Source organism: Lytechinus pictus, chromosome 7 (assembly GCF_037042905.1).
Source record: "Lytechinus pictus isolate F3 Inbred chromosome 7, Lp3.0, whole genome shotgun sequence".
Classification (NCBI taxonomy): Eukaryota; Metazoa; Echinodermata; class Echinoidea; order Temnopleuroida; family Toxopneustidae; genus Lytechinus; species Lytechinus pictus.
The window spans coordinates 13286057-13314033 of NC_087251.1; the positions used below are offsets into that span (position 1 = coordinate 13286057).

The window sequence follows — 27977 nt, forward strand, 5'->3', positions numbered from 1 at the left end:
GGTATGTGCCGCGGAGGGGACCCCCATTTTTACACTCAAATTTCCGTTCCGAGGCATAGCATTTTTGTCTTATTGAGAAAAAGAACAAAGAAAGCCGCTCCAAAGCATAGCATTTTCTTCTTCTCGAGAAAAAAGAAGAAAAAAAATCCGCTCCAGGGCTTCGCATATTTTCCGTTACGCCGTTCCGGTCGCAATTTTGGTGAAAAGCGGCCGCAACTCGCTGTCTAACCATCGCCTCTGCGCTAGCGCGCCCGGCAGTCATGCCGTAGCCCAGCTGCATGCACGTTCCATAGAGATACATACGCACTCGCACGCAGGCGACCCGTTCCAAGGACCCCCGTTTTCACAAACATTTGTAGTTCCGAAGCCCGTTCCGAGGACCCTCCTTTTTACAATAAGCCCGCTCCAAGGCCCCCGTTTTTTGTCTCGCCCGCGGCACACACCCACCACTTTTTTGGTCGAGTGCCCCCCCCCCCCCGGGCCCCATTCCTCCATGTCCAGTGTTGCACTTTGTGAATAAGAGAATTCAACCTGGTCACACGTCGTTTTATTTTCGTTTTCAGATCCTTTCATTTTACTTCTCTCTCCCAATTTTCTTTCTTTAGTCATGTTCGTTGTGTTGTAGAACAATAGAGTGGACTCTTTGACGTCGAAATAAGGTTACCAGACTAACGAAGGGAATGGGAAAGGTAGCGATAAATGGAAGCGAGGGGAAGGGGCACGCCCTCCTAAATTTTAGATAAGTGGGGTAGTTACCCCCTTAAAAAGGAAGAGGGAAAGAAAGAAAGAAAAAAGAAAAGAAAGGAAAAATGTGAAAATAAAAATAAGAAAAAGATGAATATCACATGTTTACTAAAACCAATAATACCAAAATAGCAGTTTTGACAAAGGAAAATACTTAAAATTTAAAGCAAAATAATCATACAATCAAAAATAAAAAAGTTTGTTTTCCGCACCAAAATGAAGGTGTTTGGATCAAACCTGTACATCACCCCCATATAAATCTTGGAGGTGATTTAGCACCCCCGCTTACAAAGGCCATGTGCATCGGTGTTTCCACAGATCCAAAACAAACTTTTCGAATTTATAGACATTTCCTAGAATTTTTAGTTTGATTTTAACAAAAATTGTACAAAAATGTAGCCAGCCGAAACTTTCAGCAAACAATTTTAAAAATATAACATGAATGTTGACAGTTGCTATGTTTAATTATTGTTTACTTGTAATCTTTGGATTTCCCGAAATTTCCTGCATGGATTTGTTTCATTCGGAACCTTTCCTGGAAAAGGTAAAATTTCCCGAAATTTCGGGAGGAGTGGAAACACTGATGTGCATCACGGGAATATCTATATATAACCCTTCATAATGCAATGTTATAAGGGGTTATAAGTAATATCACGAACATGCATGCTATTGAAATAAAAATGTAGGATTTTAATATAAAATCGAAAAACTTTTCAAATTCAACTCTTTGCGTTTACTCGCATTTCTCTATTTTATTACTAAACTTTATATGCCCTGTCGCCGAACCCTGCATGTGTCTTTCCACATTTTTTAAAATCGGATTAAAGTGACATTTTTAGATTGGTGACTTCATTTTTTTGTACAAAATACCATCTGGACGTCTCAGGATTCTGGAGTTTCTTGGGGCTTTGCTATCTATGCCTAGAGAAAGGGGAAATAGAGAGGAACGATAAGAAAGGATATAAGAAGAAGAAAAGTGAATGAAATAAGAAAAGAGGAACGATTTGAAAACAGAAAAAGTAGAAATCATTAAACAAAAAAAATCAATCGCGAATATACTTTTTTTAAAATCAGCTTGCGTTTTACATGCGCTCTTATCATTATTCAGGAAAATATGCAGCAATATTCCAAAACAGTTTATACAATGTTTCGTATTAAAGGGGAATCCAGCCTTGGCCATAAAATGTTGTGTTGGGAAGGAGAAAAATAAATTAAACAGAATGGAGTAAGTTTGAAAGAAATCGGACAAGCAATAAGAAAGTTATAGCTGCTTTAAAATTGAGATCACTAATACTATGTAGATTTCAAATTGGCAACTGAGTAAGTAAATTATGACAAGGGGCAAGGACAACTTTCCCATAGGCCATGTACTTTATTATCAGAGATTTGTGGTTTTCTTTTAAGTACCCATTCCCCTGGGGCAGTAATCTAAATATAACCCAGGTAGTATATTGTTTTATGTCCTCATGAAAGAAAAATATAATTTGAAATAAAACTTTTGGGAAAAATGACATTTTAGCCAAAATATGTATTGGAGTACATGGAAGAGTAGTCCTTGCCTTACATCACTATGACATCCCATATGCGGCCAATTTGAAGTCTCCATGGGTATAGTGAATACCAATATTTACAACTTTTAAAAATTCATAACTTTCTTGTTGTTTGTCCAATATTGTTCAAACTTTCACCTATCAACTTGTCTGAATTTTCTTTTCCTTATAAAAAGAAGTTTTAATTTGGGTTGGATTCCCCTTTTTAAGATCTTAATTTCAACAAATATCAGCTCGCTTGGCGTATAAACTTTATACTTACCATAAGACCGTATTTGATTAGAATGACCCGATTCAGCTCTTCATGTCAAAATATTAATAATTTTCAACTCGTTCTTCGTGCTCCGCGCACGCACCATTCTGTTGTATAATCAATGCAATTTAATAAGTTTGAATCTCGGGTTTTCAGTTATTTTTTTCCAAGCAATGTGCTTATAATGACAATCCTCGATCCTGCTAATTGTTAATATCATAATATGTTGGGTGTGGATCATTTGGTGTGTGTGGGTTGAATCATATTTTTAATAAGTACACTCTATTATTCATGCCAAAATTTTAAACGATATTATGTTTCTTTTGTTATGAAAATGCTAATACGCATTTACGAGAACAATAAATCAAATCGAATTGTTTAAGATGAACATACCCTGCGTGATTACCAAAAGTGAGTAGAATGACCCGTTTAAGATGTTCATGTTCATAAAAAAGTTCGCGCTCCTATATTTATTTTCAAGGCGAAATATAAAAATAAACATTACCTTGCGCGCTTCGCGCTCGCATCATTAATTTAGGCCATAGTAGGTCCATGATTGTAAGAATAAAGCTACGATGTACTTAAAAATTCAGACTTTAGTTGCATGGGACACCCCCCCTAAATGATAATAATTAAGCATTTATCAGCCGATGTGGAAGAAATGTGGATGGAAATATTTCTTACCCCCCCCCCCCCGAAGTACGTAAAAATATACATTCTGGCACTGGCGGCGGAAGATCATGCTTCAACACCGCCGGAACACCGCCAATCCAGAATCTAATATTTTTATGCTTTCGCCGCCGGCCACAGAATAATGCAATTATTTTTATGTCCTTTTTATCCCCAGCATATACCTTTATATTTTATATATTTTATGCTGCACCAAATCTTTTTATATAATTATTATAAAAATGTTCGTTATACATTGGTTGTTGGGCTGTGCAGTTATGTGTTGGAGGGGGGGGGGGGACAGCTTTACGTTGTGCAGGGGTGGATCCAGGTTTTTCTAAAGGGAGGAGGCACAATTCATGATAAAATTTTGAAAAGAAAAAAAAAAGAAAAAAAAAGGTTTTCATCTAAAAATTTACAATCTAAAGGTATTTCGCCAAAAATTTGTTAAGCAAAAGAAGAAGAAGAAAGGACCTCGCGTTCAAAGGAAGGGAGTGCATACGTGAGTAAAATATGGCAGATTTACTACACAAGTTTTGACTATACTGCTCTCAAAAAGGTGCTCGGCCCATTAGAGAAACAGTCTTGAATAAATGAAATGTTATAATCATGTGACTGCACAATTAAAAATGAATGTCCTGTATTATGTTCATTTTTCGAGCGATATGGGAAGAGTCTTACGTAATACCAAGTAATTTGCATACCCACATAAACAACGAAACGTTCACGCATGGGATAAAGCCATCCTTCCCTCAGCTAGCCATGGTCCATGCCTCAGCTCACGACACACGCAGAGCTCGAGAGACCACATGTTCTTATTCTATTCTCAAGTACATGTATGATGTTCTGGATCGCACATATTTTATTCTGGTGCTACACTTTCGCTTATCTTCATGTAATATTAAAGTACATCGCCCCAAATTTGCCACGTTACTACCATCCCGGCGAGGAGTCAGTAAGTCTGCATTTTTCTTATCTTAGATGGTCTGTACATATCTTTCGTTGCGCTATCAGAATCTGTTTTTCTTCTTTCATACTACTTTCTCTGCTTCGACTAGAACCGTCAAGGCCCTATAGAAAAGAGCCAGCAGAGAACATGCGCTGCATGTAATGTTTACAATTCTCAGTGCATGCCGGCCGGAGCGGCCTTGCCCCCATTCACTATTGGTTGATTGACAGTTCTCGCTTGCGTGTCCGTTACGATCTCAACGCAGAGGGAGGCATACAATTTTATTTTCAAATCGGGATGTCACAGTAATTTGGGAAATCGTCTAGTAGACGAGTTCTAATATAATCACATTTTCCTACCTACTAACGACTTTTCATTCAAAATAAAGATGATTTCTAGGGTTTCTTAGAACAAGTACATAAACTCATAAACATAATTCATCTTAATTTGAGAATTTTTTAAATCAGCTTCTCACAATGTTAAACGATCCCTTTAAGTCTGAATTCCTGCTTAAACATTGTTTGTATATAGTTCAAAAGTGAAAGAGAGACGATGAAGGTGGTAGCTTTGGTCAGGTAAATAATACTCTGATTTATTCTCTCTTCAGATTTATCAGATTAGTTGATAGTTCAGCTGGCTGGGGTCTGCTTTTTTTTAAGTACAGTCCCACGTGCTCATTTCCAAGTGTGTCTTGATCTGTTCATGTCCACATGTCATCATGTCATGATCCATGGCCTGGCCGCCATGCATAGTCTTGAGGATTCCATGATGATGTTTTTAAAAAATATTTTGACATATATTTCTTCATCATGGAGTCTTGGCCTTATCGTCATCCAAGTCACTGGGGACAAACTTGAGATACAATGGAATCCACGGTTGAACGATTTTCAAAAGAAATATATTGTTCGCGGTGCAAAACGGTGTGAAGCCTCTCACTGAACAGGGACTTCCTTCCACCACACGTTTTCCCATTGACACAATAACAACTGACTGACACTTTTTCAAATGACAAAAATAGTCTTCTTTTCTCTCCTGTGGCTATATATTCTTCCAAGTTGATGAAACAATGATCAAAAACACTCTGGGCCTGGGGCTACACCGCTATTCCAACGCGTGTTGGAAAAGTCGACGCCAGACGGGTACGTTTTGGCCTTGATAGGTACGCTACTCTAGCGCGAGAGGGCGCGATTTTCGCGTCATCATTTTCGCGTACGAAAATGGCGACAAGCTGCTTCGGGAGCCGGTGCGAGCAATAACGGCAAGCCCTACTTGAGTCTCCTGTCTAGGATGGTAAACGTATATCAATGGGAATGAAAACGATGACATCATCTTCCCAATGCATTCAGCTATACTGCACGGTAAGCTCTTGCGACGGAGGGTCGAGATCGGAACAAAAATTGCACTAAAACAGTCTGTAAGTACAGTTTATGCATCAAATCATCATTATATGTTATTTTCATGGAATTATCAGACATATTACGCTAAAAATACATATGCTACTCGAAAATTGAAGTCGTAAGCTTTCATTTCTTACCTCATTCATGGCAGCATTTCTTGCCACCATTTGCCACGGACGAATGTTAAACGCCCTTGCTATTTGTTTCGTGGGATTTTCGTGGGAAGTTTGGCGACGCGTTTCGCGGGCTAATTTATGGCGGCTGCTAGGGTTTTTGGTTGCCCGCGGTGTGTAGTCCTGCGCATTGGAATTTGTGTAGCAGACCGTCTACCGTGATATGTCTGGTATTTCTTTGATTTAAAAAAACTTTTTCTTTTTTATAAATTAGGAATTGAAAACCAGACACAAATGTAGAAATCAGAAATACATCCCACACTGACACACATTCATTTTGATTGAATAAAATATTGAAAAAAAATGGCAAATGACGCAACAACTTTCTGAATCTTCTCGAACCTAATTTTAGCCTTTACTTTAGTCTTGATTTATTATTTTATGATTATATTCTGTTGAAAATTCATGTAACATGATTTCTTTTGGCCTAATAAAACTTAAATTTTTTATTATTTTAAAAATGAATGGCCTAGATCTAATTTAATTCATTATCATTTTAATTTTCTTTTGTTTTCATTTTTTTATTTTCATTCAGATTAATTTCTTACCTCCATTTGAGCATGGCAATACTTACTGATCTGAAGTCGAGGGGCCCAACAATGAACAGACTTGGGCTGCATGAGCCGTCGAATATCTGTGGTTCCAAGAAAGCGTGATGGAAATGCCGCCTTAAAAAAACCAACCCCACCTCTGCCTCTGGGCTTTGTTCTTGGCGATCCTGCATTCCATTCAGACTGCAACTTTAAGCAGGAATTGTTCTACCAACTACTTAATTATTCACAAATGTGAATTGCAGCTTTTAAATTGACAAGAAAGAAACAATTGATTTATCTCACCCCCCCCCCAACTGTCTTCTAACATTTTCTATCACCCCAAACTAACACTTTTTTTCTTGTATGTCTGTTTAAATATTTTTATTTAGACTTTATGTAATTTTTTCATGATTTATTTAAGAAGTATGAGCAAAAAAACAAACAATTTGGCACATGCAGTAGAGAAGAGAAGGAACATAGTGTTGAAAAAGGATACACATACAGATCTGAATATTAAAATAAATTTAAAAAAGAAATGACAAATCCACACTGACACATGAAAGTATTCATTTTATTTTTTTTCCTTGTTGGCATTGGTTACATTAATTAACTCCACATAAAAATATAAATTGGATATTTTAACCGTATTAATGAAGTTGCTCAATAAAATTTAAAATTAGGTATTCTCATTGGAGGTAATGGTTGATACAGATGGGTGGGTGGACCTGCAGCCACTAGCGTACCTATGGGGGGGGGGGCAGACTGCCCCCCCGACGAGTCACAACCCATGCAAGGGACGTATCCCTGCCCTCCCCCCCTGATGAGCCACCGGTGGCCCCCTCCTTTGAAGTTTAAGACCGAAAGTACGAAATCCTTTATTTGTGGTTGAAGACTTTTTTGCTTGTCAAATTTTTGGGCGGACGATTTTGCCCCCCCCCCCCCCTGTGGAAAATCCTAGGTACGCTACTGCCTGCAGCTCTATTGTTTTATTAGATTTTCATTTTTTATTGCTGGGGGGGGGGGGTATTATGTAGAGCTGAAGCCAAATGATCTTATGAGGCAAGATTCAGTGTACAGCTCAATATGGTGCATGTAAAGTGATTTATTAAACTTTTGAAATATCAATTAAGAACTGGAATGATGAATGATATGAATATAAGAAATATATTAAATGCATGTAAAGTGATTTATTAAACTTTTGAAATATCAATTAAGAACTGGAATGATGAATGTTATGAATATAAGAAATCTATTATATGCTAGTTCATCACAACTTTAGCTGGATCTTGCTGCAGAAAGTGCATCGTGTAGTTCTACAAATATCTCTGGTGAGAGGCAGTTTGGCAGAGCGGATGCAATGCTTCATAGGGCCCCTAACATTTCTGTGGTAAGGTCGAATCCAAACTGATGTTTTCATCAAATGATACAGCCTCCTGGCTACAAAAATTTCCTGTAGATGAAAGAGAAAACAAAATAATGAATGCAATGAAATTGGGAAAAAAGTGAGGCTAGAGGAGCAAAAACAAAAGCAAATGGTTGTAAAGTTAGTACAGGAGAGGAACAAAATGAGAAGAAAGGAACTCACAGAAAAGGAAACAAAACAGAGAGACAAACTTGAGACTAGCTCCTTTAAAAAAAGTTCTGTATGGTGTACTATGGATCTGTAAAAATATTTTAAAATTATGTAAAGTTTCAAGGATTGAGCATGCATAGGAAATCACGTAAAGGCAAGGATATCAAGTCACGAATAAAAACAAAAAATGAGGGGGGGGGGGGATGGGAATTACATCACCCCCCCCCCCCCACCCCGCCTCTCCAAAAAAAAAAAAAAACGACTTTAATAACTTGTCAAAACTCTATCTAGTATCAGCTTATGTTATTATCCTTTTTAATGTTATTGTTAGGGATCGAGAGAAAGGATGAACGCGGGGGGGGGGGGTGCATTTTTGGATTCATACTTTCAGGCATCAGTGTACTGAAGGGGAACATTAAACATAGGACTACAAAAAATTGCGATGGACAGACAAGAAACAAGAAATGATGATTAAAATGAAAGAAAAAATTATCGATCTCAAAACAACTTGAAAAAAGAAAGATGCAAAACCAAATGTTATCAACTCACTTACATATTATATTTGAAATCCATCCCAATGGTCTTCCATGTCGTAATTGTGCACTGTAATTCAGATAATCTAGTTAAAACATGTGAAATTAACTTCAAGTCTCAAATCAATCGTCTTGCACACTGTGCCTTGCAAAACAACAAAATACTCCGATATATGCGTATCATGAACGCACATGCATATTTATGAGCGCCGCGAAAATGACCAATCTCATTCACAAATGATGCGCACTTACGCTTCGTCACCATGCCGCGAGAAGCGTTTATGCGCGATGTAAAATCTCCGCCCCGAATTGGCAATCCCCGAATGCGCATGCGCGGTGGTGATTGATACTCGATGGTCGACAATTCGTTCGGAATGGATAATACTTAGAAATCATTTCTTAAAAAAATCATAACTTGAGTTATTCTTCATCATATGTCTTAATCAATGCATCATCGTAATGGGTGACACATTTTCTTTATGTTGAGGTAAGTTTCAACAGATTTGGATGAAGATTTGAATTATCAGTGGCGTACCTAGCCTTGAATTTCCAGCAAATTCATATAAATTACGGCCTAAATCTAGGTCTAACTTATTCATTATATACTAATTTCTTAATTATAATGTAAAATGGGTACTCACGGGTTCTTTTCTTTCCAAATTTTGTGTTTTCATCGCCTCTTCTGGCCAACTCTTGCGATGGCTGTTGTCGCCATAGGATCCTGTACATGCAAATCCAGGGCGAGTTGTCACATGATGCTCGCGAGTCTCTAGGGGTAATGGCCTTTAATCAAGGCATTCTTTTTGCTATAATTTTATAATGACGCTTAAATATCGAAATCAATGTAGACGAGTCTGTGCAGGGGCATAACAGGGGTATATAAGAGGGGGCATAGCACATGTCGCGTGTGGAAGATAATAGTTACGTAATGTAAGTCCCGAGCACTAGCGTACCTAGGGGGGCAGTCTGCCCCCCCCCCCTCCCGATGAGTCACAAACCCATGCAAATTACGTATCTCTGCCCCCCCTGACGAGCTTGAAGACCTTTTTTTTTTTTTTTTTTTTGTCAAATTTTTTGGCGGCCGATTTTGCCCCCCTGTGGAAAATCCTAGGTACGCCACTGCCCGCACTACATGCATGTTGGTAGCACTGGGACCTCTGGATATTAACTAATCCAATTTAATTACAGATGGCAGATTTTTTTATTATCTGAGTAGATCCCCCCCCCCCCCCCCCCCCCGGATTATTTGTTCTCACATGACTTTCCTTCCATTTTACATTTCCTTTCGTTCTTTCTTTCTTTCATTTTTTCTTTCTTTCTTTCTTCCTTCCTTTGCTCTTATCATGTTTTTTTTCAGGTGAAATCCACTCGGGGGATGGCCAGCCATGCCCCCATCTGTTTACGCCTCTGAGATGTAGGCTATACTCATGATCTTAATCTTCGATTTTCCAAAGTAGGGGGGGTGCATTTTCTCAAGTAAAATTTGACAACCCCCCAAAAAAAGGTTATCACAGAAAAATGGTCATTTTGTCTCGCGTAAGATTTGACAAGTAAAACAAAAAAGATGGTTACTAAAAATAAAAGACTGTCATTTTGTCCGTGTAATATTTGGCAAGCCTCCCCCCCCCCCCAAGGTTAACATATCGGAGGCGCGATAGCTCAGTCGGTAGAGCGGGGGTTTCGGATTCCGGTGACCCAGGTTCGATTACCAAGTGGTGCGCTAGTGCCCTTTGGTAAGGCATTTATCCTCATTACCAGGTCCCTCGGAGAGGACCTTAAGCCGTCGGTCCCCTGGTTGCTTGCTCACAGGCATTCGTGCTTGTTTAGCAGTCAGGTAAAAAATCTCGATATAACATAACATTAAAAAAAAGTGAAGGTAATTTTGTCCTGCGTGAAATTTTAAAAGTAATAAAAAGATGGTCACTAAAATTGAAGTTCATTTTGTTTGTGAAATATTTGGCAAGCCCCCCCCCCAAAAAAAAAGGTTTTAACTAAAAATGATTGAAGGCCATTTTGTTCCTCTTAAAATTTGTCAAGTATAAAAAAAAATCACTAAAAAATGAAGGTCATTTGTCCCACGTAAAATTTGACAAGCCCCCCCCTAAAAAAAAAAAATGAAAGGTAACTGATAATGATTGAAGATCACTTTTTTCTTGCGTAAAATTTTACAAAAAAAGTGTGTCACTATTTGGCGAGCCCCCTACCCCCCCCCAAAAAAAAGGTTTAACTAATAATGATTGAAGGTCATTTTGTCTCTCGTAAAATTTGACAAATAAAAAAAAAGTTGTCACTAAAAAAAGAAGGTCACCTTGCCGCGCGTTATATTTGGCAAGCCCCCACCCCCCCCTAAAAAAGTTTGTCATTAAATATAGAAAGTCATGTTGTTCAAAGTAAAATAAATTTGAGAAGCAAAAAAGAAAAGGACAAAAAAGAGCAAAGAATATGAACAAAATATCCCCATTACAAATATTGCTGTGATTCTCATAAGGAGGTGGGGGGGGGGGGACATAACTTTGTACGAACGACATATTTTTTTTTACATCCAAAATATTGACTATGAATCTCAAAAGGTGGAACGGGCCAGAAATGCTCAACCACCCCCCCCCCCCCCCGATCTGCCACTGATTCCAATCGATAATGACTTTTCCCTGCAATACTGATGCTTGAAATCAAGATACTGAAGATTGATATATTGTAATATAAATTATGAACGTCTGACAAAAAGATAACCAACCGATCACCTGACCGATCAGCTGACCAGTACGTGAATCACATCGGAGTTGATCAGTCCCCACAGCGTTTGGAACGCTCACCAAGAATTCAAGAAAAAAGAGTGAAAATGTAAGTTTAACCTCAATCCATTAACTTTTAACCATTGTAATAGATTATTTAAGATGTTAAGAACTAATTTATACCAAAATTTTTACCATCCAATTTGTATTAAGGCGTACATTTGCCAAAGTCCTTGTGTGCAAATAGAAACGGCAATGTCTAACCGGTTTTATCACTTATGTCGCCTATGAGGTCCATACATGTAATGTTGGACCTCATTGGTACTAGGAGTGATCAAAAACACTAAATCAAACAAAATTAATCACAATAAAAACACTATTTAACTGTCTTATTACTCCTCGTGATCCGAGTCCCCTTCCCATGTTGAGACTACCAATTTGCCATAGGATAACGAGTAATAGCATATTACTCGTTATCCGAGACCCCTCCTATGGGAAATTGGTAGTCTCAACACGGGAAGGGGACTCGGATCACGAGTAATAAGACAGTTAAATAGTGTTTTTAATGTGATTTTCATTGAATTCAATGATTCTTATTATCAAAAATATTCATTTATCATCTCTAGGAACTGTCTAAAAGTGGCAGAGTGGTTTTGAAGTGGGAAATGAGGGGTAGATGAATATCAACGGGTTAATTGCCGTTTTGTATTTTTAGGAGAGGGGACTTGGATCACGAGAAATAGTACTCCTCGTTATCTAAGTCCCCTCTTATGAGAAATTGGACAGTCTTAACACGGAAAGGGGACTCGGATCACGAGGAGTAATTAGACAGTTAAATAGTGTTTTTAATATGATTTTCATTAATTTTAATGATGCTTATCAAAAATATTCATTTACCATCTCTAGGAAACTGTCTAAAAGTGGCAGAGTCGTTTTGAAGAGGAGGGAAATGAGGGGTAGATGAATATCAACGGGTTAATTGCCGTTTTGTATTTTTAGGAGAGGGGACTTGGATCACGAGTAATAGTACTCCTAGTTATCCAAGTCCCCTCCTATGAGAAATTGGACAGTCTTAACACGGGAAGGGGACTCGGATCACGAGGAGTAATTAGACAGTTAAATAGTGTTTTTGATATGATTTTCATTAATTTTAATGATTCTTATTATCGAAAATATGCATTTATCATCTCTAGGAAACTGTCTAAAAGTGGCAGAGTGGTTTTGAATAGGAGGGAAATGAGGGGTAGATGAATATCAACGGGTTAATTGCCGTTTTATTTTAGAGGGGGGACTTGGATCACGCGGAGTAGTTTTATAGTGTTTTAATTCAATTCTATTTATTTTAATAATTCATATTATCGAAAATAGGAAACTGTCTAAAAGTGACACAGTGATCGATTAATTCGGATGAAGGGGGAGTTGAATCACGAGGAGTAATTATACAGACATTCTTTTTACCTGACGAAATAAAGCAATGGAGACTGTTAAGAGGGAGATGCAATTCTGATTTATTTAGTAAATTAGGAATCAACGAAATAAAGCAATGGAGACTGAAGAGGGATAAGGCCTATTGATTTATTTAGTAAAAACATAAATAAAAATATAAATATAATCCTGATTTATTTATATGAAAAGCACTTGTATATGACTCTAAAGCAGTAGAGATTGAAAAGAAAAAGATGCAATTCTGATTTATTTAGTAAAAACGTAAACGAAATAAAGCAAATTTTATATTGTGAGAAACATAAAAAGATGAATATAATCCTGATTTATTTATATGAAAATTACTAGTTTACGAACTAAAGCAATAGAGATTGAAAAGAAGTAGATGCAATTCTGATTTATTACGCCAATAAAGTGGAGACTGAAAAGAGACAAGTGACACACAACTACGAGGTTGGTACTGGTAGAGACAGGTAGGACATGTTTTACATTGTGAAAAATTGTCCGTGGATACGAGTCACCGGGGACTTGGATCACGATAATGCCGGAGTTTTGAATCCCCGTACATATATCTATAAGAGACACATGTACACAAAGATGGATTTCCCTAGGAAATCCATAGAGGGTGAAATCGGTTTGTATTGTCGAATTTTATATATCTATGAACCTTCAGGCGCCTAATGCGTATAAAGGGATAAAAATTATTTCAATATAAATGGTAAAAATGAGACGTTTCTTACCAGACCCGATCTCCCGTAGATCCCTCGATCCGTTTGTCAACAAAGCAAAGACAATAGACCTGACCCTTGAACCGATTCGTGATGACGTACTTCCGACTAGTGATGCCGTTTTGAATAACAATTTATAGATAAAAATATTATTTCACAAATTATACTAAAATTTAATAAGTGATTATAAATAATTAGTTTATACTACTTAAAATTTCTTAATTTGAGCAATAAGAAACTTTTCCAGATGTCGAAAGTCTTTCGCTCTTTGCTTCAGTTCATCAACATCATCATTTGAGGTGCACAGCATCCCACACAACTGCAAGGCTTCTGAGGTCATCTGAACACGCTGCTTTGCGATTTCCTTCAGTTTGTCCTCTTTTCTGCGCTTATTCAGAAGTAACTTCTCAGCAATCTTTTCTTTAATTGCTTTACTTCTTCCTTGGTAAAGCTGGAGAAATGACTTCCTTTGCCTCACATCTTCAGATAAGTACTGATCTTTCTTCTCATCTGACATTTCATCCAAATAGTCTCTGCGCACAGGTTGTCTTTAGGACATGATGCAGTTTGTTTCCGTATGTTCTCTGGAGCACTGTGATATCGTCCTCCTGGCAAATGATCTGACAGCTGGCATGTGATACAAACGAGACAATTTTGAAGTATTATCATTAGTGCTTGCTTGGTAAGATGTTCAATGTTTGCACTGCAAGGGTCATAGAGAGATTTGTGGATTGAATCTTTGACTGGTGGAAATGCTGGAAAGAGAATGCTACTGTCCGTTAACAGTGGTGATGGATCTACCATCCACTCCTGAACTTTATTATGCAGTCTTGTATAGTGTTGATCAGTGTCCATGACATGCGAATGACTTTCCAACATCCTCATTAATGGGGCAGAAATGTGCTGATTTATGATACCCATTTCTCTGATTCCTGATACAAATATGTCATCATCAAAGTCAGCTTTCAATGATTTGACATACATATTTCCTTCACGTTTTGAATCTAATGATGCACAGAGCATGTGAAAGTCTGAAATGTGGTGATATACTGCCGCAGAGTTGTGGAACGGTACATTAAATCTGTTTCTCCTGTATGCAACTAAGGATGATTTTTGCACAATTGTCTTGAACTCTTCAGTCAAACCAGACTTCGTCGCAGTCAGGACCAAGAAAGTTGCAAAAAGAACGAACGGCAAGTAGACTAGCTGACTCTGTCTTGCTTCCGTTCCAAAGGACTTGCTTCTCTCTCCCCAATTTTCCTTCATTCGCTTCCACTTTTTCCCACTCACAAAGGGCACTTGCAGAATATTCCTGTAGATTCAATACCAGATGCTTTCCACAATATAAATCATTAATAGTAGCTATCATCCAAGCTCTCCCAGTTTTCTATTACCTGCGGAAGAATGTTGGATCTCCACAGCTCTAGTTTATTTATGTAGAGCTTATTGACAATGGAACGATCAGTCATTGTTGTCTTGAATTTAGCCAAGAGACGGTGGACTTCATTTACATCATCACACAGATTAAGACGAACTAATTACTCTAGAGTTTCCTTGGTATCTGTTAAGAGTGATTCTCCTGTTTCAACCTCAATGTCATGAAGACTCATTCCGACAGTTTGATCTTTTGTGGAAGCTAAGAATGTGACATAGCCTTTCCTTTTTTTGGTTGTGCCATCCGTGTGAAGAGTGACAGGAGTCTCAGATTGATGTATCGCACGTGAACATTCCTTATTGAGCAAGGCTTGCTCAACAGCAAGATACCGTATTAGTGTCGGTTTAGGCAGTCTGCTAATCTTTTAATTTTTCCTTAATTTTTTTCTTTCCTCTCAATTCATTTCTTGTTTCCTCATTTCTTTCTCTTTTCTTTTTTTCCGCTCACACTCCCTTCCCCTAGTAGACATGCAAAAAGCGAACACCAGCAAAACCGGTTGTGCTCATCGATTAGTTATTTGGTTCTTTTGTTATTGTCAACAGTCTGGGAGAGTCTTGCTCCCCGCCCACACCTTTGATCACATCTGCTTCCCAATTGATGACAGGATGTTCATAGAAATGGGGGGGGGGGGTTAATTTGTTGATACTTTAACAACAATAAATGAGGATATTCTTTTCATTTCGGTTCAAATCGGGTCTCTAAAACCCTCACCCTATAAGAAGTATAAATTTACCTCAATGTAACAGATGGAACAGATTTGTCTTTTGCTAAAACATCTGATCACATTACCTGCTTTCTATTGCGGTTTTTAAGTTACATTGGTAGATATTCGAATTGGGAAGAGATGAAAGTTGTGGAATTAATAAAGGGGAAGAAGGAAGAGGAGGATGGGAAAAATGAAGAGGGGTTCCAGCTTCATGATGAGAACAACGCATATATTACGCGCAATCTTATACAAAACTATAGATGGGATTAAAACGAATATTAATATCCCTGATACACCTACATGACGATAATAACACGAATAATTGACGTCGAAGTAAAGATTAAACAATCATATTTACGAACTGTGGTTTTATATTGATAGATTAGTCGGAAATCAATTATAAAGTTAAAAACATTTTTTTTTCAATCATTTTATTTCAGTAAAGCAAGATTTTCCTTCGAAATATATTTTGTTATATGAATTGGAAATGATAAAACCAAGTCACAACTTGGTATAATACAGAATTCAGTGTTATATGGCAGATCAAAATAATAATACATGACATTTGTAAAGCGCACTTTCCATCTTGATTATATGCTCAATGCGCTTCAGAGCAAAGCAACAAAAGCTATTTACATAATGTAACTATTTAAAAAATTCCTAGCACATTTAGCTTCAATGTTTAAACAAATACCCAAGCAAAAGTATGTTTTCGAAAGCTACTATGACGTAGTGTGTGGAATGGGAACTTAACGAGTTAATTATCACTTGCCGACAAAGCAAGAATGGAGCTATACAAACCATTTTTTTCTTTTGTTAAGAGATTTGGTGGGTGCTCACGCGAACGCTAACTATCAAACCTAACTATTCTTATCGGGGAACAAAGGAGTTAGTCAAGTACTGCAGAACTATAGGGTATCCATATTTCCATGAAACAATAAGCCCCCTCTATTTTCTCTTTCTCCCCTTTCCCCTTCTTTATTTTGCTCCCTTTCCCTACCCTCACTTTTTTATTTTGTATTTCTCTTATCTCTTTCCTTCTCGTTTTCCCTCTATCCCTTCCTATTTGCCTTTTTCTTTCATTTTTCTTTCTTCTTCTTTCTTGAATGAGCGGATGTTAATTCGGGACAAGTTTTTAATTGATGCAACGAGAGCAGGAAATTGTGAGCATGGTGAGAGAAAATAATTACAAGACTGAGCGCAAGAATGTTCAATACTTGTCATCAGCGAAGACAACTGGAACATTTCCCAATTTTTTCTTCCCACTTTCTCTCTTTTCCTCTACTTTTTCTAAAGTCCCACTTCTTTTGTCCCCTGTCCTTCTTACCTTTTCCTGCACCCTTCCTTCTCTTCCCTCCTTCGCTTTTTTATTCCATTTTATTATGTCTCCCTTCATCATTTTATTTAATTTCCCCCTCCTTATCCTTCTCTCTTTCTCATTCTGTCATTCTTCCTTTTCTTCCGTTGCCTCTTCTTCTCCCCTTTGATTTTCAATATATTTTCCTTTTCTCCTTTTCCCTCTTTTCTTTCTGTCTCACCTTCCCTTTTTTCATCCCCTCTGTTTTCTTCTCCATTTCACCTTTTCCTTATTTCTTTTCTTTACCCCCTCTCCCTCTTTCTCCTCCTGGTCCACCCCCCCCCCACTCCCCTTCTCTCATTTTTTCTATATCTCTTATCTCTTTCCTTCTCGTCTTCAATCCGTCCCTTCCTTTTCGCCTTTTTCTTTCATTTTTGCTTTCTTCTCCCTTTTATCTGCATCTCGTAGATCCGCGCCTGAAAGGCAAATCAGGGTATAGAATAAAAAAGGATGACCATGCAGGGAAGCAATAGAGTAAATAGTTCTAGGACGACCCCCGGAATGTAGGGTCAACATCGACAAATGGCAGCTCCATTGTCAGAACCTCATTTACGATCACGACTAACCATGTCAGTGAATGAAATAACGGACACCACGGGAAGAATATTTATAGGAAAGGACCCTTTACGCTGTTGCCAGTGTGTAATCGAACACAATAAGTAATTCGGTGAAAAAGCCTAAAATCCCAGTTATCAACCCAAAACTTTGTAATTTTCATAACAGATTTTATCCATGATAAATGATGAGAAAATGGCTTCGAAAACTTATGCTTGATATGAGATAAAAATCACATGCAGTCTTGAACGAATGTGTCAAATCAGACCTCTTCTTTCGACCAAGAATGCACGGCCGAACACCCTAGGATAGCCGCGGAAACTACCCTCGGGCACTCATGCCCTAGGGGAGCGAACGCGGGCGTCTTCCCTCGTCCGCTCCCCTCAAATGTCCGCTACGGGCTACCGCGTTCACCCTAGGGGGCACTGTGAAGTTTCCCGCGGCCGGCACTGTATTCCTTCGCACGGGAGATGAAATGAACCCATGGGTGGCCCAGACCCTGATAGATACTCATCATTTTATCTGAATCTGATTTTTTTTTGTACTTCCTTTTCCCACTCAGTGGAGGCAAGGACAGTTGCTTCAATATGATGCAGTGTGTTGCTGAAGGTCATGACCTGGTTGCTCTGGCTAATCTCTATCCAGAAGATGTCGGTGAGTCTCTGATCTCTTCTTTGGTAAGGTCCTGTCCCTTTCAAGGATGAAATAATACATGGTGAAATCTAAACATATCTAGAGTAATGTATAAACAGATAAATAAATTAGATAGTAAATTGTAAAAGTTTTAAATGTTCCGTAAGAAAAGTCATGTTCATCAGCTTTGCTTTCACTGTAAATTTTACAATTCCCTGTAATTGTGTCTCCAAACTTGGGATAAAAATAGAAAAGAGTAAAGACATTGAGAGGGATTTTTGCTCTAAGCAGCTGGAAGTGGTTAAGAGTTTTTTTTTAAATTGTATCATAACTGTATAGGAAAATATCATAAGATTAAGTTTAAAATTGAAAATGTTGATATGGTTAATAGATGAATTAATGAAATATACAACAATAATTACTAGACATATTTGTTTAAAACGTGTGATGGTTTAAACATTTGACATTTCCCCTTTGTTTAAAGAGATGTAAATCTATTGCTCTCCAGGCCACACCCTTTTGGTAATTGTTAAAAGAATATAAATCTTTTGGCTTTTAAAGCACATAGTATAATTTACAGTACTTCAATAGCCTACATATATATTTGTGGAAACGTACTCTTCTAGAGTCAGACTTGCTTGTGATGTTTTTTTTATTAGTCTGAATGTACATTATATTTCTTTCTAACTAACATTATGCAGCAGAATTCTTAACGCCTGGTAGTATAATCATTGATATTATTATTTAAAACTTATTGATGTTAGACTGTGTACTACAGTTTAGTATTGAACTGTAAATATTACCTATTGCTCTGTATGACCTTTTTCATATTCCTCTCCCAACACCTTCCTATGTACATGTAGATGAGTTGGACAGTTACATGTTCCAGACCGTTGGTCACCATGCAATTGACCTCTACTCTCAGGCCATGGGTTTACCCCTCTACCGAACTGCTATAAAGGGAGGGTCTAAGGAACAGGGGAGTGACTACCAACCCACAGATGGGGATGAGGTGGAGGACCTTTTCTTGCTCCTGAAGAAAATCAAGGCAAGCATTAATAACATGTTTACCACATATTGATTAAAAAGTCATCAAAAAATTATTTTAATATTTATTTCAATGATTATGAAAGTTATTTTTGTCATGTAAAAATGCAGATTGAGGATGATTAATTTGATTGATGTTACGAGAGTTATTAAGTTTCTTGAATGAAGACCATCCTTTTTCCTTCAATATAAGCAATGGCAAGGGACAATATTTCTGTTATATCTCTGTTAATTTTGTTTTTGTTTTATTTACCCAAATATTCGTCTTAATAGTTATATAATTTACTCTTTATCAAACTTCTTAATTTGTAATGGTAAATGTGTCTTAAGTAGTTTGAATACGAATGTTACATAGAATAAAAAATAGTTGGATTTAGATTTAGCCCTGTGGAAAAGTCAGTCTATCTAAGATTTCACCAAAATACCTGCTACCAGACATTGAAGAAGCAATAGAAATCACTGAAATATCTTTGGGACTCAGTCAATCAAATTGTACTTTTGAATTAAATGACAGACATCCTTTTGCTTGCTTCAGCAAAGATCAGAGTAAAGGTACATAGGAAATGACTTATGAAGCAAATAATCGTGTTACGTCCCATGTCTCGTGGTATAAAATTTTTGTTGGAGAAAATTTGCTGAAGGGTACATGTTAACATCTTGCAAGTTTTAGATTTCCTGAAAAGGCTGAGGCTAGTTGATCTTTAACCCTTTGAGACTGATCCTGCATATTGGCCAGGATCTTTGGATTGTTTACAATCAACCAGTCACTAATGGATTAATATCATCTTACCTGTCTTACAGGATGAGATGCAGGTAGAGGGAGTCTCAGTTGGAGCCATTTTGTCAAATTACCAGCGAGTTAGGGTGGAAAATGTGTAAGTCATAATCATTCATTACATCCAACATTCTGCATTGTATTCAAAGTTGTGCATGAATGAGTAATCTACTGCATAGAATGCCAGATATTTTAGGAGTTTTGTTACGAAGACAGAAAGAACTCTAATATAATTTTCAGCTTGCACAGTATAATATATCTTTTAATTCAACAATTAAGTATAAGTATGTAGTTCTTTTGAATCATTGTAGACCATGCTTTTATTTGGAGTGCACTATAACATCTTTTCTCAACCACATAACAGTATCCCGTTTACAGTACACGTTTCATCTTGCTTACATTACCTAGCTTAATTTCTTTGGTTGAATATTTCTTGTATACAGTGTATTTGATTTTTATGCTCATGAATATGATATTCATATATGTTTGTGAGTGAAAAATATCAAATGAGCTTCAAAAAGCACAATGGTAAAGTTACACAATCAAACTACATGTATATCTTTCCTTTACTTTTCCTTTTTGATCTTCTTTTATTTCTTTGTCTTTTTCTTCTCCTCACTATTTGAATCTTGTCTTGTTCTTCCCCATACCACGATTGCCCTCCTACACCCCTCCCTCTGTTTTCCCAGCTGATGATATAAGTATGTGAATTTTTTTCAGTTGCCAGCGGCTTGGCCTCATCCCACTTGCATATCTTTGGAGACGAGATCAATCTGAACTCCTTCAAGAGATGATACAGGCAAACATCCATGCCATCATCATTAAAGTAGCTGCATTAGGTAATCAGTTAAAAGATTACCCAAGTCCACTGTTTATTTGAATGAAAATATAAATCAAACTAGCATAATGCTGACTGTTTCATCAAATTCAAAATAAGAAAGATATGATATTTTACCATTTAATTATAATTTTAATTAACTTTATTATTTTGCATCTGATTTTGACGAAATTTTTAGTGTTTTGCTTTTTTTCTCTTTTTATTCATATCAAGTTGAAAAACAATAATTTGGAGTGGGCCATTATTCTATGATATTCTCCCTAAATAAAGTAAATATCATGAAAAAAAATTTAGATACAAAATTTAGTACAAAACATGCTTACCAATCAAGAGAATTTGAAGACAAAAGTGGTGCAAAATTAATGGAAAAGTCTTTCCTTTCCAAGGATTACTGAAAATCTTTTTTTTTTTTTTTTGGGGGGGGTAAATCTATCAAAGTTCGTGCAAACCCAATTCCAGCCACACAACAGTGCAAACTGTGACCTGGATTCTTCCTTGTTTACAGATTTAGTGTACATTACACAGGAAGGGAGGAGGGGTATGTATGTAAATTACTCCATGCCTGAGAGTAAATATCACTCTTTAATTGACAGGTGGAACGTTGGAAGATGTTATTCTTGTAGATTTCTTTTTGATTTGTTGATGATTAATTTGTTGCTTGTATATTACTATCTCTGCCCCCAGATATGGTAGTGAGTGGTAAATTTCTGCATTAATTTAAGGTACCTTTTCCTGAGGGTGACTTTCTCTTAGTTAGTTATGTAGGACCAATGATATTAAGTTCTTTCCAAAGGACAATCTTTGTGTTTGTATAGAGAATCCAGATTTAGGCTCATTGTGGCAGATACTGGTGGATTTGATAGATAAGAAAGGACCTCTTGCATTTTTCTTCTGTATAAACAGAGCGTATGCCAGCAAACACAAGCTTTTCCATCTGCCACCTTTCAAGGTAGAGTGTGTTATTATATGAACCTATTGAATCAGTCAGCATGAACTCAATTGGATTCTCTGTCTAAATATGAAGAACAACTCCCCTTCATTTTGGCTTTAATATTCAAAAGGTTCTTATATAAACATGCTCTCCTCAGTAATATTGATGAAAGACAAACTTTTATTTTTTGTTTCTCTCTCTCCTTATAGGTCTTGGAGCTAAGCATCTTGGGAAGACAATATCAGAAATACAACCATACATGGAAATCATGGTAATAATAGTCTTTCCCAAGTATTGGATATTTGTCATTCCCGTTCACATAACAAGGACATTTTGTAATGTCTTTCTTGATATTTTACCTATTACAATTCATATACAGGATGATTGTTTTCCTCAGGGGAAATAAGCTTGTTTCACATCCGAAGGAATTTATTTTAAGTTGATGGTTTTGGTTGTTTATGTTTGTAATTAATAATGCTACATGATTCTGAGTGATTCCCTGGAATTTTGGGAGAAGTTTCCAGGTGATTTTCTGGCTCTGTCATCAATTCTAAATGTAATTAAATTAATGATAAGATATCTGCCCAACCTCCACCCCCCATAAAAAAACTAACAACTCCTTTAAATGGTCGTGATGGAAGAATACAATTTTGCAACTAATTTTTATGCGGCAAAATGACAGTCTTCCTGTGTTTTTATTAAGATATACATACTTTAATTTCTTCACACATGTTTTGATTGGTAATAACCATAAATGCCAAGTGTAAACAAATGGCGGATTGATGATTCTTCTGATTTTAATAGTAGGAAACCATTTTATCTTGCAGAAAACAAAATATCATCTGAATGTATGTGGTGAAGGTGGAGAGTATGAAACATTTACACTGGATTGCCCTCTCTTTACCAAGAAAATAGTCATGTAAGTTTATTTCAAATTCGTACATTGATGAGTTCTTGTTGTCTTACTATTTCTAGCTCTGCTACATCCTGTTAGTCACTAGCATTTTGAAAAAGAAGCTAGAATTTTGACAAAGATATTACGGAGTCAGGCCCACACACACATGGGGGAAAGATTATCTCTTGTTTTTGTTAGAAAATTGATTTGAAGTAAATTTTGTCTTTCCAGAGATCATGTGTAGTATTTGGGTAGTTTAGTACTTCTTTAAAATAATGAATCATACATTACATATGAGACCATGTATTATCTTTGTAGTAAAAAGGGAAAGAACCAAATAATAGGATGGTTTTATTCAACACTGTGATGTCAACTGTTTTTCTTTATTTTTATTTACTGCTGCATAATGTTTTTTGCTTTCTTGCAAATGTTCCGGATGAAAAATTTCTGATTTCAAAGATGATATGTTGCCTGTTATATTTTCCAGCGATTCTTTTGACGTGGTAAAGCATGATGATGATGAAGTGTCTCCAGTCTTCTATATTCACTTTGGGAAAATGCATCTTGCTGATAAAGATATCGTAAGTCAAGGAGCAGATCTTGTATTTTAGAAAAGGAGTGGGGCAAAGTTTGTTGATTTATTCAGAATTTTTTGATAAGCATAAAAGGAAGGGAGGATGGGGGGGGGGGGGGTGGCTTTACTTCCCTAAATATTACAATTTGCCTAACCACACAGTAAATAAGTACAACAATAAGAAATGTTCCAATTTACAAAAGGGGAAGCACAATATACTGCTGTGCCTTTTCAATCTGCATACTGTTTGGTTTGTGGATCAATTAAAGTTACGTTCAAATGGGATATCAATTAACACTTATCTACATATCAGAGGGGATGTTATCAGGAGAGAAAGTGGGATGATTTTAGTGTCAAAATTAGCAAATTGTTAAAAATGGATTGACCATTGTTTGTTTTATATCATAAAAAATATTATATACTATTGATATATTCATTGGTCAGAGATAATGAAGAGGATGAAGAGGATCAAGCCCAAGTCCCTAAACATGTATTTCATTGCTTGAAAGTTAAGATGCATTTGATATTTGGAGTTTTGTTTGATTGCAACTATAAACAATTGATCTCTTCATGAATGGGTCTTCTCCTAGGGATCAGAAAAAAATAGTTTTTCAGAGAGGATAAAGGATCTGAAGATGAAGAGGGGTAGGAATCTACATAGAGAATTGATGATCAAAGACCTTACACCATCTTCATTAAATAGCACCAAGAATGATCATCTAGATATCATCTGTCCTACAGTTGATAGTGAGTAAACCCATCTTATTCCACATTAAAAAAAATCATGGTTTACATTTTCCTTTCTTTTTTCAATTAATGGTTAAGTTCAAAGCAATATTTCAAACCAGATGGTGCCAAGCATGTGTTATTAATGTCTTCTGAATCAAACAGAATTCTGTGTCCAGAGAGATTCGACTAAAGCTTATTGATGTGTATATCATATTTAGCTCAAATAAAATGTATCTCTGTTATGTTTGTATTAATATGTAAGTTATACATCAATGTTCAAATCAATTTCTGTTAATTTCATTGTGACTATTGATTGTTTGACTTATATATTATGTTATGTAAATTGTATATCAACTTGAATTGAATACAAACATCACATGAATGAACATGTTCCAAAAGAAATCATATCAATAAAAAGAGTTATAGAATTGAGATGACCATTGCAATGTAACACATACATGTATGTGTGCATTGCCATTGTACATAATGTCCCAATTTGTTACAGTTCTTGAGTTTCCAAGCATTAGATTTTGTGGCCCAATTACAATTAATACAGATTGTTTGGCCAAAATATTATAATGTACTTGTGCATTGCAGTTACTCATTGTCTTGCACATAACATTAATTTGAGCCAAATAAATGCTTGCAGTATTTGAGTCACAAATCTAAAGTTGCCTCTTATTATAATTGATGAAGATATATCTAAGTTTTGATGATTTCATAGAGTTTGACTTTTTCATGACTCAAACGACTAATTCAAGAGGATATGAAATACTTTTCAATATTACTATCTCGTTTACAGAACTGAAGAGTCGTTTGTCACCCTCTTGCCAGTGCAGTAATCAAGGATTTGTGTGGGTGTGTGGAGTAAGAGCAACTTGTAAAGCAGAATATAGTACTTCATCTATTCTACTTAGCACTCAGGTTGCTATGGAAACACTTAATGGTAAAAGCATTATGAAAGTGCTAGGCTGCACGTAACAATCACATCTTTTAGAATTTTGAATTATCACGGTTTTAAATTATGAGAATTTGTATGGCTTCAGCTCATTGCATAATGAGCAAAAAGATATTTTCAGGGGGGATTTGATTCTAAATAGTCTTAACAAGTCAGTGAAGTTTTGAATATATAGAATGTTGCCATTAAAGTATTAGCAAAGCTTCACTGATAAGATGTTCTAATATTTGAGGAACATCTTTTGTTTGCATGAGAATCAATGTCCTTGGCTGGAAGTAGAAATAAAGTAAAGTCTAAATATCTTGCTAAATTGTAGCCTACAGTTAAATGGCACCTCTCTGTTACATCCTAATGTTGATTTAGTCTTAGTTTCTTCATGTTGAGTCTTTTTTATTTTTGCTTGTACTATGATATTTATGTCTTGATATGTCAAGCAAAAGTTTAGTTGTAAAAAATTCCCATCCCTCTTTCACACAAAATCATATAGATATGAGAAAAATCATCAAAATTGTATTTACAAAATTTTCTTCTAATTTTTCCAATCCAATGTTCATTTTTTATGGTTTTCATCTCTGTAAAGTAAGTGTAAATAAACCATTTTGTTCTTTGTTGATGTACTGTCAATAAAAAAAAGTGGCTTTGCAAATTTGTTAATGTTATGTTCTTGTACATATTTTAAAGGATTCAAAACAAATTATACATGAAGTTTTAGCTAAATTTGATTCCTTAAAATTTCAGAACAACTTCAGAGCAAAGGGTATTCACTAAAGGATGCTGTGCTAATACACCTGTATGTGAGAAATATGTCAGATTTTGCATCCATCAATTCTGTCTATTGTCAGTACTTCAAACTCAATCCATCAGCAAGGTATGTATGGAAGTGTGTAATATCTACATGTATATATTTTCAAAGATATCATATATTAGACACATTTTGGATTAACACTTGAATCGATATCAAATGATTTGTTGTGAGCGCACTTGTATGTTACCGGGTAATTATTGTACCTGTGATATGTTACTCGTGACCAGCAGGGTTGGGCTCAATTACAAGCTAATTTATCAATTACGTAATTAATTACATTTTTTTAGTAATTGTAATTGAAATTTTGAAAGGGAAAGAAATTTAATTGTAATTGAAAAAAATGTAATTGAATTCAATTACTGTCATTTACTTTTAATTACATTCAATTACTTTACAATAAACTTACTTAATTTATGATTTAATATCATGACCTTTTTCATGTCAACTGCTTCAGCATCAAAGAGTGTAATAGGCAGAATCTGTGCTCTTTTAATAGCATAATTAAACCTTCACCTTGTCAGTCTCTCTGTAACTTAGAGTTATGTTGAAATAGGTGGTGCTAGTACATACAGAGTACAAATTGATTTCATTTTTGACTTTTATAGAAACTAATTGATAATTGTCATTGAAAAAAAAAGTAATTTAATTGAAAAGTAATTGTAATTGAACATTTCTTCAATTACATAATTGTAATTGAAGAAAGTAATTGAGCCCAACCCTGGTGACCAGTGACCTTGAAAACTCAGCTTTTGTCCCAGCCATGTCCCAGCCATGTTTTATCTGACTGCTAAGAAAGCACGAATGCCTGTGAGCAAGCAACCAGGGGACCAACGGCCTAAGGTCCTCTCCGAGAGACCTGGTAATGAGGATAAATGCCTTACCAAAGGGCAATAGCGCACCACTTGGGAATGGAACCCGGGTCACTGGAATCCGAAACCCCCGCTCTACCAACTGAGCTATCGCGCCTCCCTCATGCATATAATTCCTACAAACTTTCTCAGTTATGTGTAGTCTGACCCTCTAACTTTCCTTGTTGAATCATTGCATATTCATATAGGTGCATGATTAAAAAAAAAGATTATTTCATATTATTAGCATTTTCTTTCAAACAGTATCAGAGAAAAATAAAATAATTTATTCATTTTAGTGACTCTTATTATAATTCTAGGCACAAGTATTGTGCAAAGAAAATCATTAATTTATGAAAATACCAAATAACAATTTTTGAATATTTTTTTATTCAAAATACTCCAACACTCAAAATTGAATAGTTTGGTGCATTTGAGGAGAGTTACTGCCAAAATGTCAGATATGCTTTAGAAATACTGTGTGTAATACTATTGCATGCTCGTGCAAGGGAGCCGGCAATGTAATAGATCACAAACTCAACATGCGTACCATGATCTCCGCCCACCTTCGTGCGTGTATCCGCATGCATTGCGCTGCTGGTATAATAAAATCAGCAAAATAAAGGCTAAAAAGAGGCCCGAGCAGATCTGTGTAGATCTAGTCATATTCCTCTTTTTCCTCTATGTTGGTTATTTGGTCTACATTGGCTATGCCATCAAATCAAGTGTAGTATAAAATAAATATTCAATGTTTTGTCATTCGTGCAGCCATTCAAATACATGTATTACATTCGGTGAAAGTTGAAGCAGTCTATTTAACTATGCTTCGTGTTGTTGAATAAACTCTTTCAACTTGCACGCTCATGTAATATTCAGAACGATCGCACTCATAAACATTTAATGTTTGTATAATATTTAAAAAAAACAATTCTGTGGTTTGAAAAATTGACTTATTGTATTGTCATGTTCCTTGTTGAAAAGGGTAATATTGAAACAAAAAGTTTGTATAATTGAATTCTGGTGTAGAATTTGGGAGTTAAAAAGGCCATGACAAAAATTTTTACAGTGGTATCTAGAGAAAGGACAATACCCTCTTCAACTGTGTTATTTAAAACAAAATATTCTTTATGCTGTAGAACACTAGCATGTTACGACATCAAGAGTTTCCTTATCCCTTTCCTTGTTTTTCTTCACAGGGTATGTGTTCAGGCTGACTTACCAGAAGGTATAGCATTACAGCTAGACTGTCTAGCCCATCACACCCCCACCCCTGCCCCAGGGTCAGGCGAGGGAGGGGTTGAGAGGGACCCTGCCCATTATAGGACCACCATGCATGTCCAGGGTTACTCACATTGGGCACCTGCCAATGTAGGACCTTACAGTCAGGCTGTACAGGTATGATCATAATGTTCATAATAAAGCAGCCCCAGCTCCCAAAGAACTCACTAAGTGACAAAGACATCAAATTGAATATGAATATGAAATGATAAGATTGATATTAACCCGTGAAATGGATTAGATTTGAATAAATGACATTAAAAGGTTAAATATGACAAGAAAAATAATCTAAACAATCAAGAAACTATTCAACTTTGAAATATAGATCTTTAAATT

The 27977-nt window shown here is 36.3% G+C and overlaps 1 protein-coding gene across 1 annotated transcript in view; it reads left to right on the forward strand.

Moving 5' to 3' along the window:
- The first annotated feature begins 3995 nt into the window (after positions 1 to 3995).
- Positions 3996 to 27977, forward strand: part of LOC129265493 (uncharacterized) — a 28640-nt gene continuing 4658 nt past the window's right edge. The window contains exons 1-12 of the mRNA XM_064101971.1: positions 3996 to 4171; positions 17893 to 17984; positions 18827 to 19011; positions 19812 to 19885; positions 20506 to 20624; positions 21764 to 21825; positions 22382 to 22473; positions 22937 to 23030; positions 23614 to 23770; positions 24555 to 24698; positions 25449 to 25578; positions 27560 to 27758. Coding sequence (XP_063958041.1) covers positions 17918 to 17984; positions 18827 to 19011; positions 19812 to 19885; positions 20506 to 20624; positions 21764 to 21825; positions 22382 to 22473; positions 22937 to 23030; positions 23614 to 23770; positions 24555 to 24698; positions 25449 to 25578; positions 27560 to 27758 — 1323 coding nt within the window. The 5' untranslated portion in view covers positions 3996 to 4171; positions 17893 to 17917. The remainder of the gene's footprint in view (positions 4172 to 17892; positions 17985 to 18826; positions 19012 to 19811; positions 19886 to 20505; positions 20625 to 21763; positions 21826 to 22381; positions 22474 to 22936; positions 23031 to 23613; positions 23771 to 24554; positions 24699 to 25448; positions 25579 to 27559; positions 27759 to 27977) is intronic.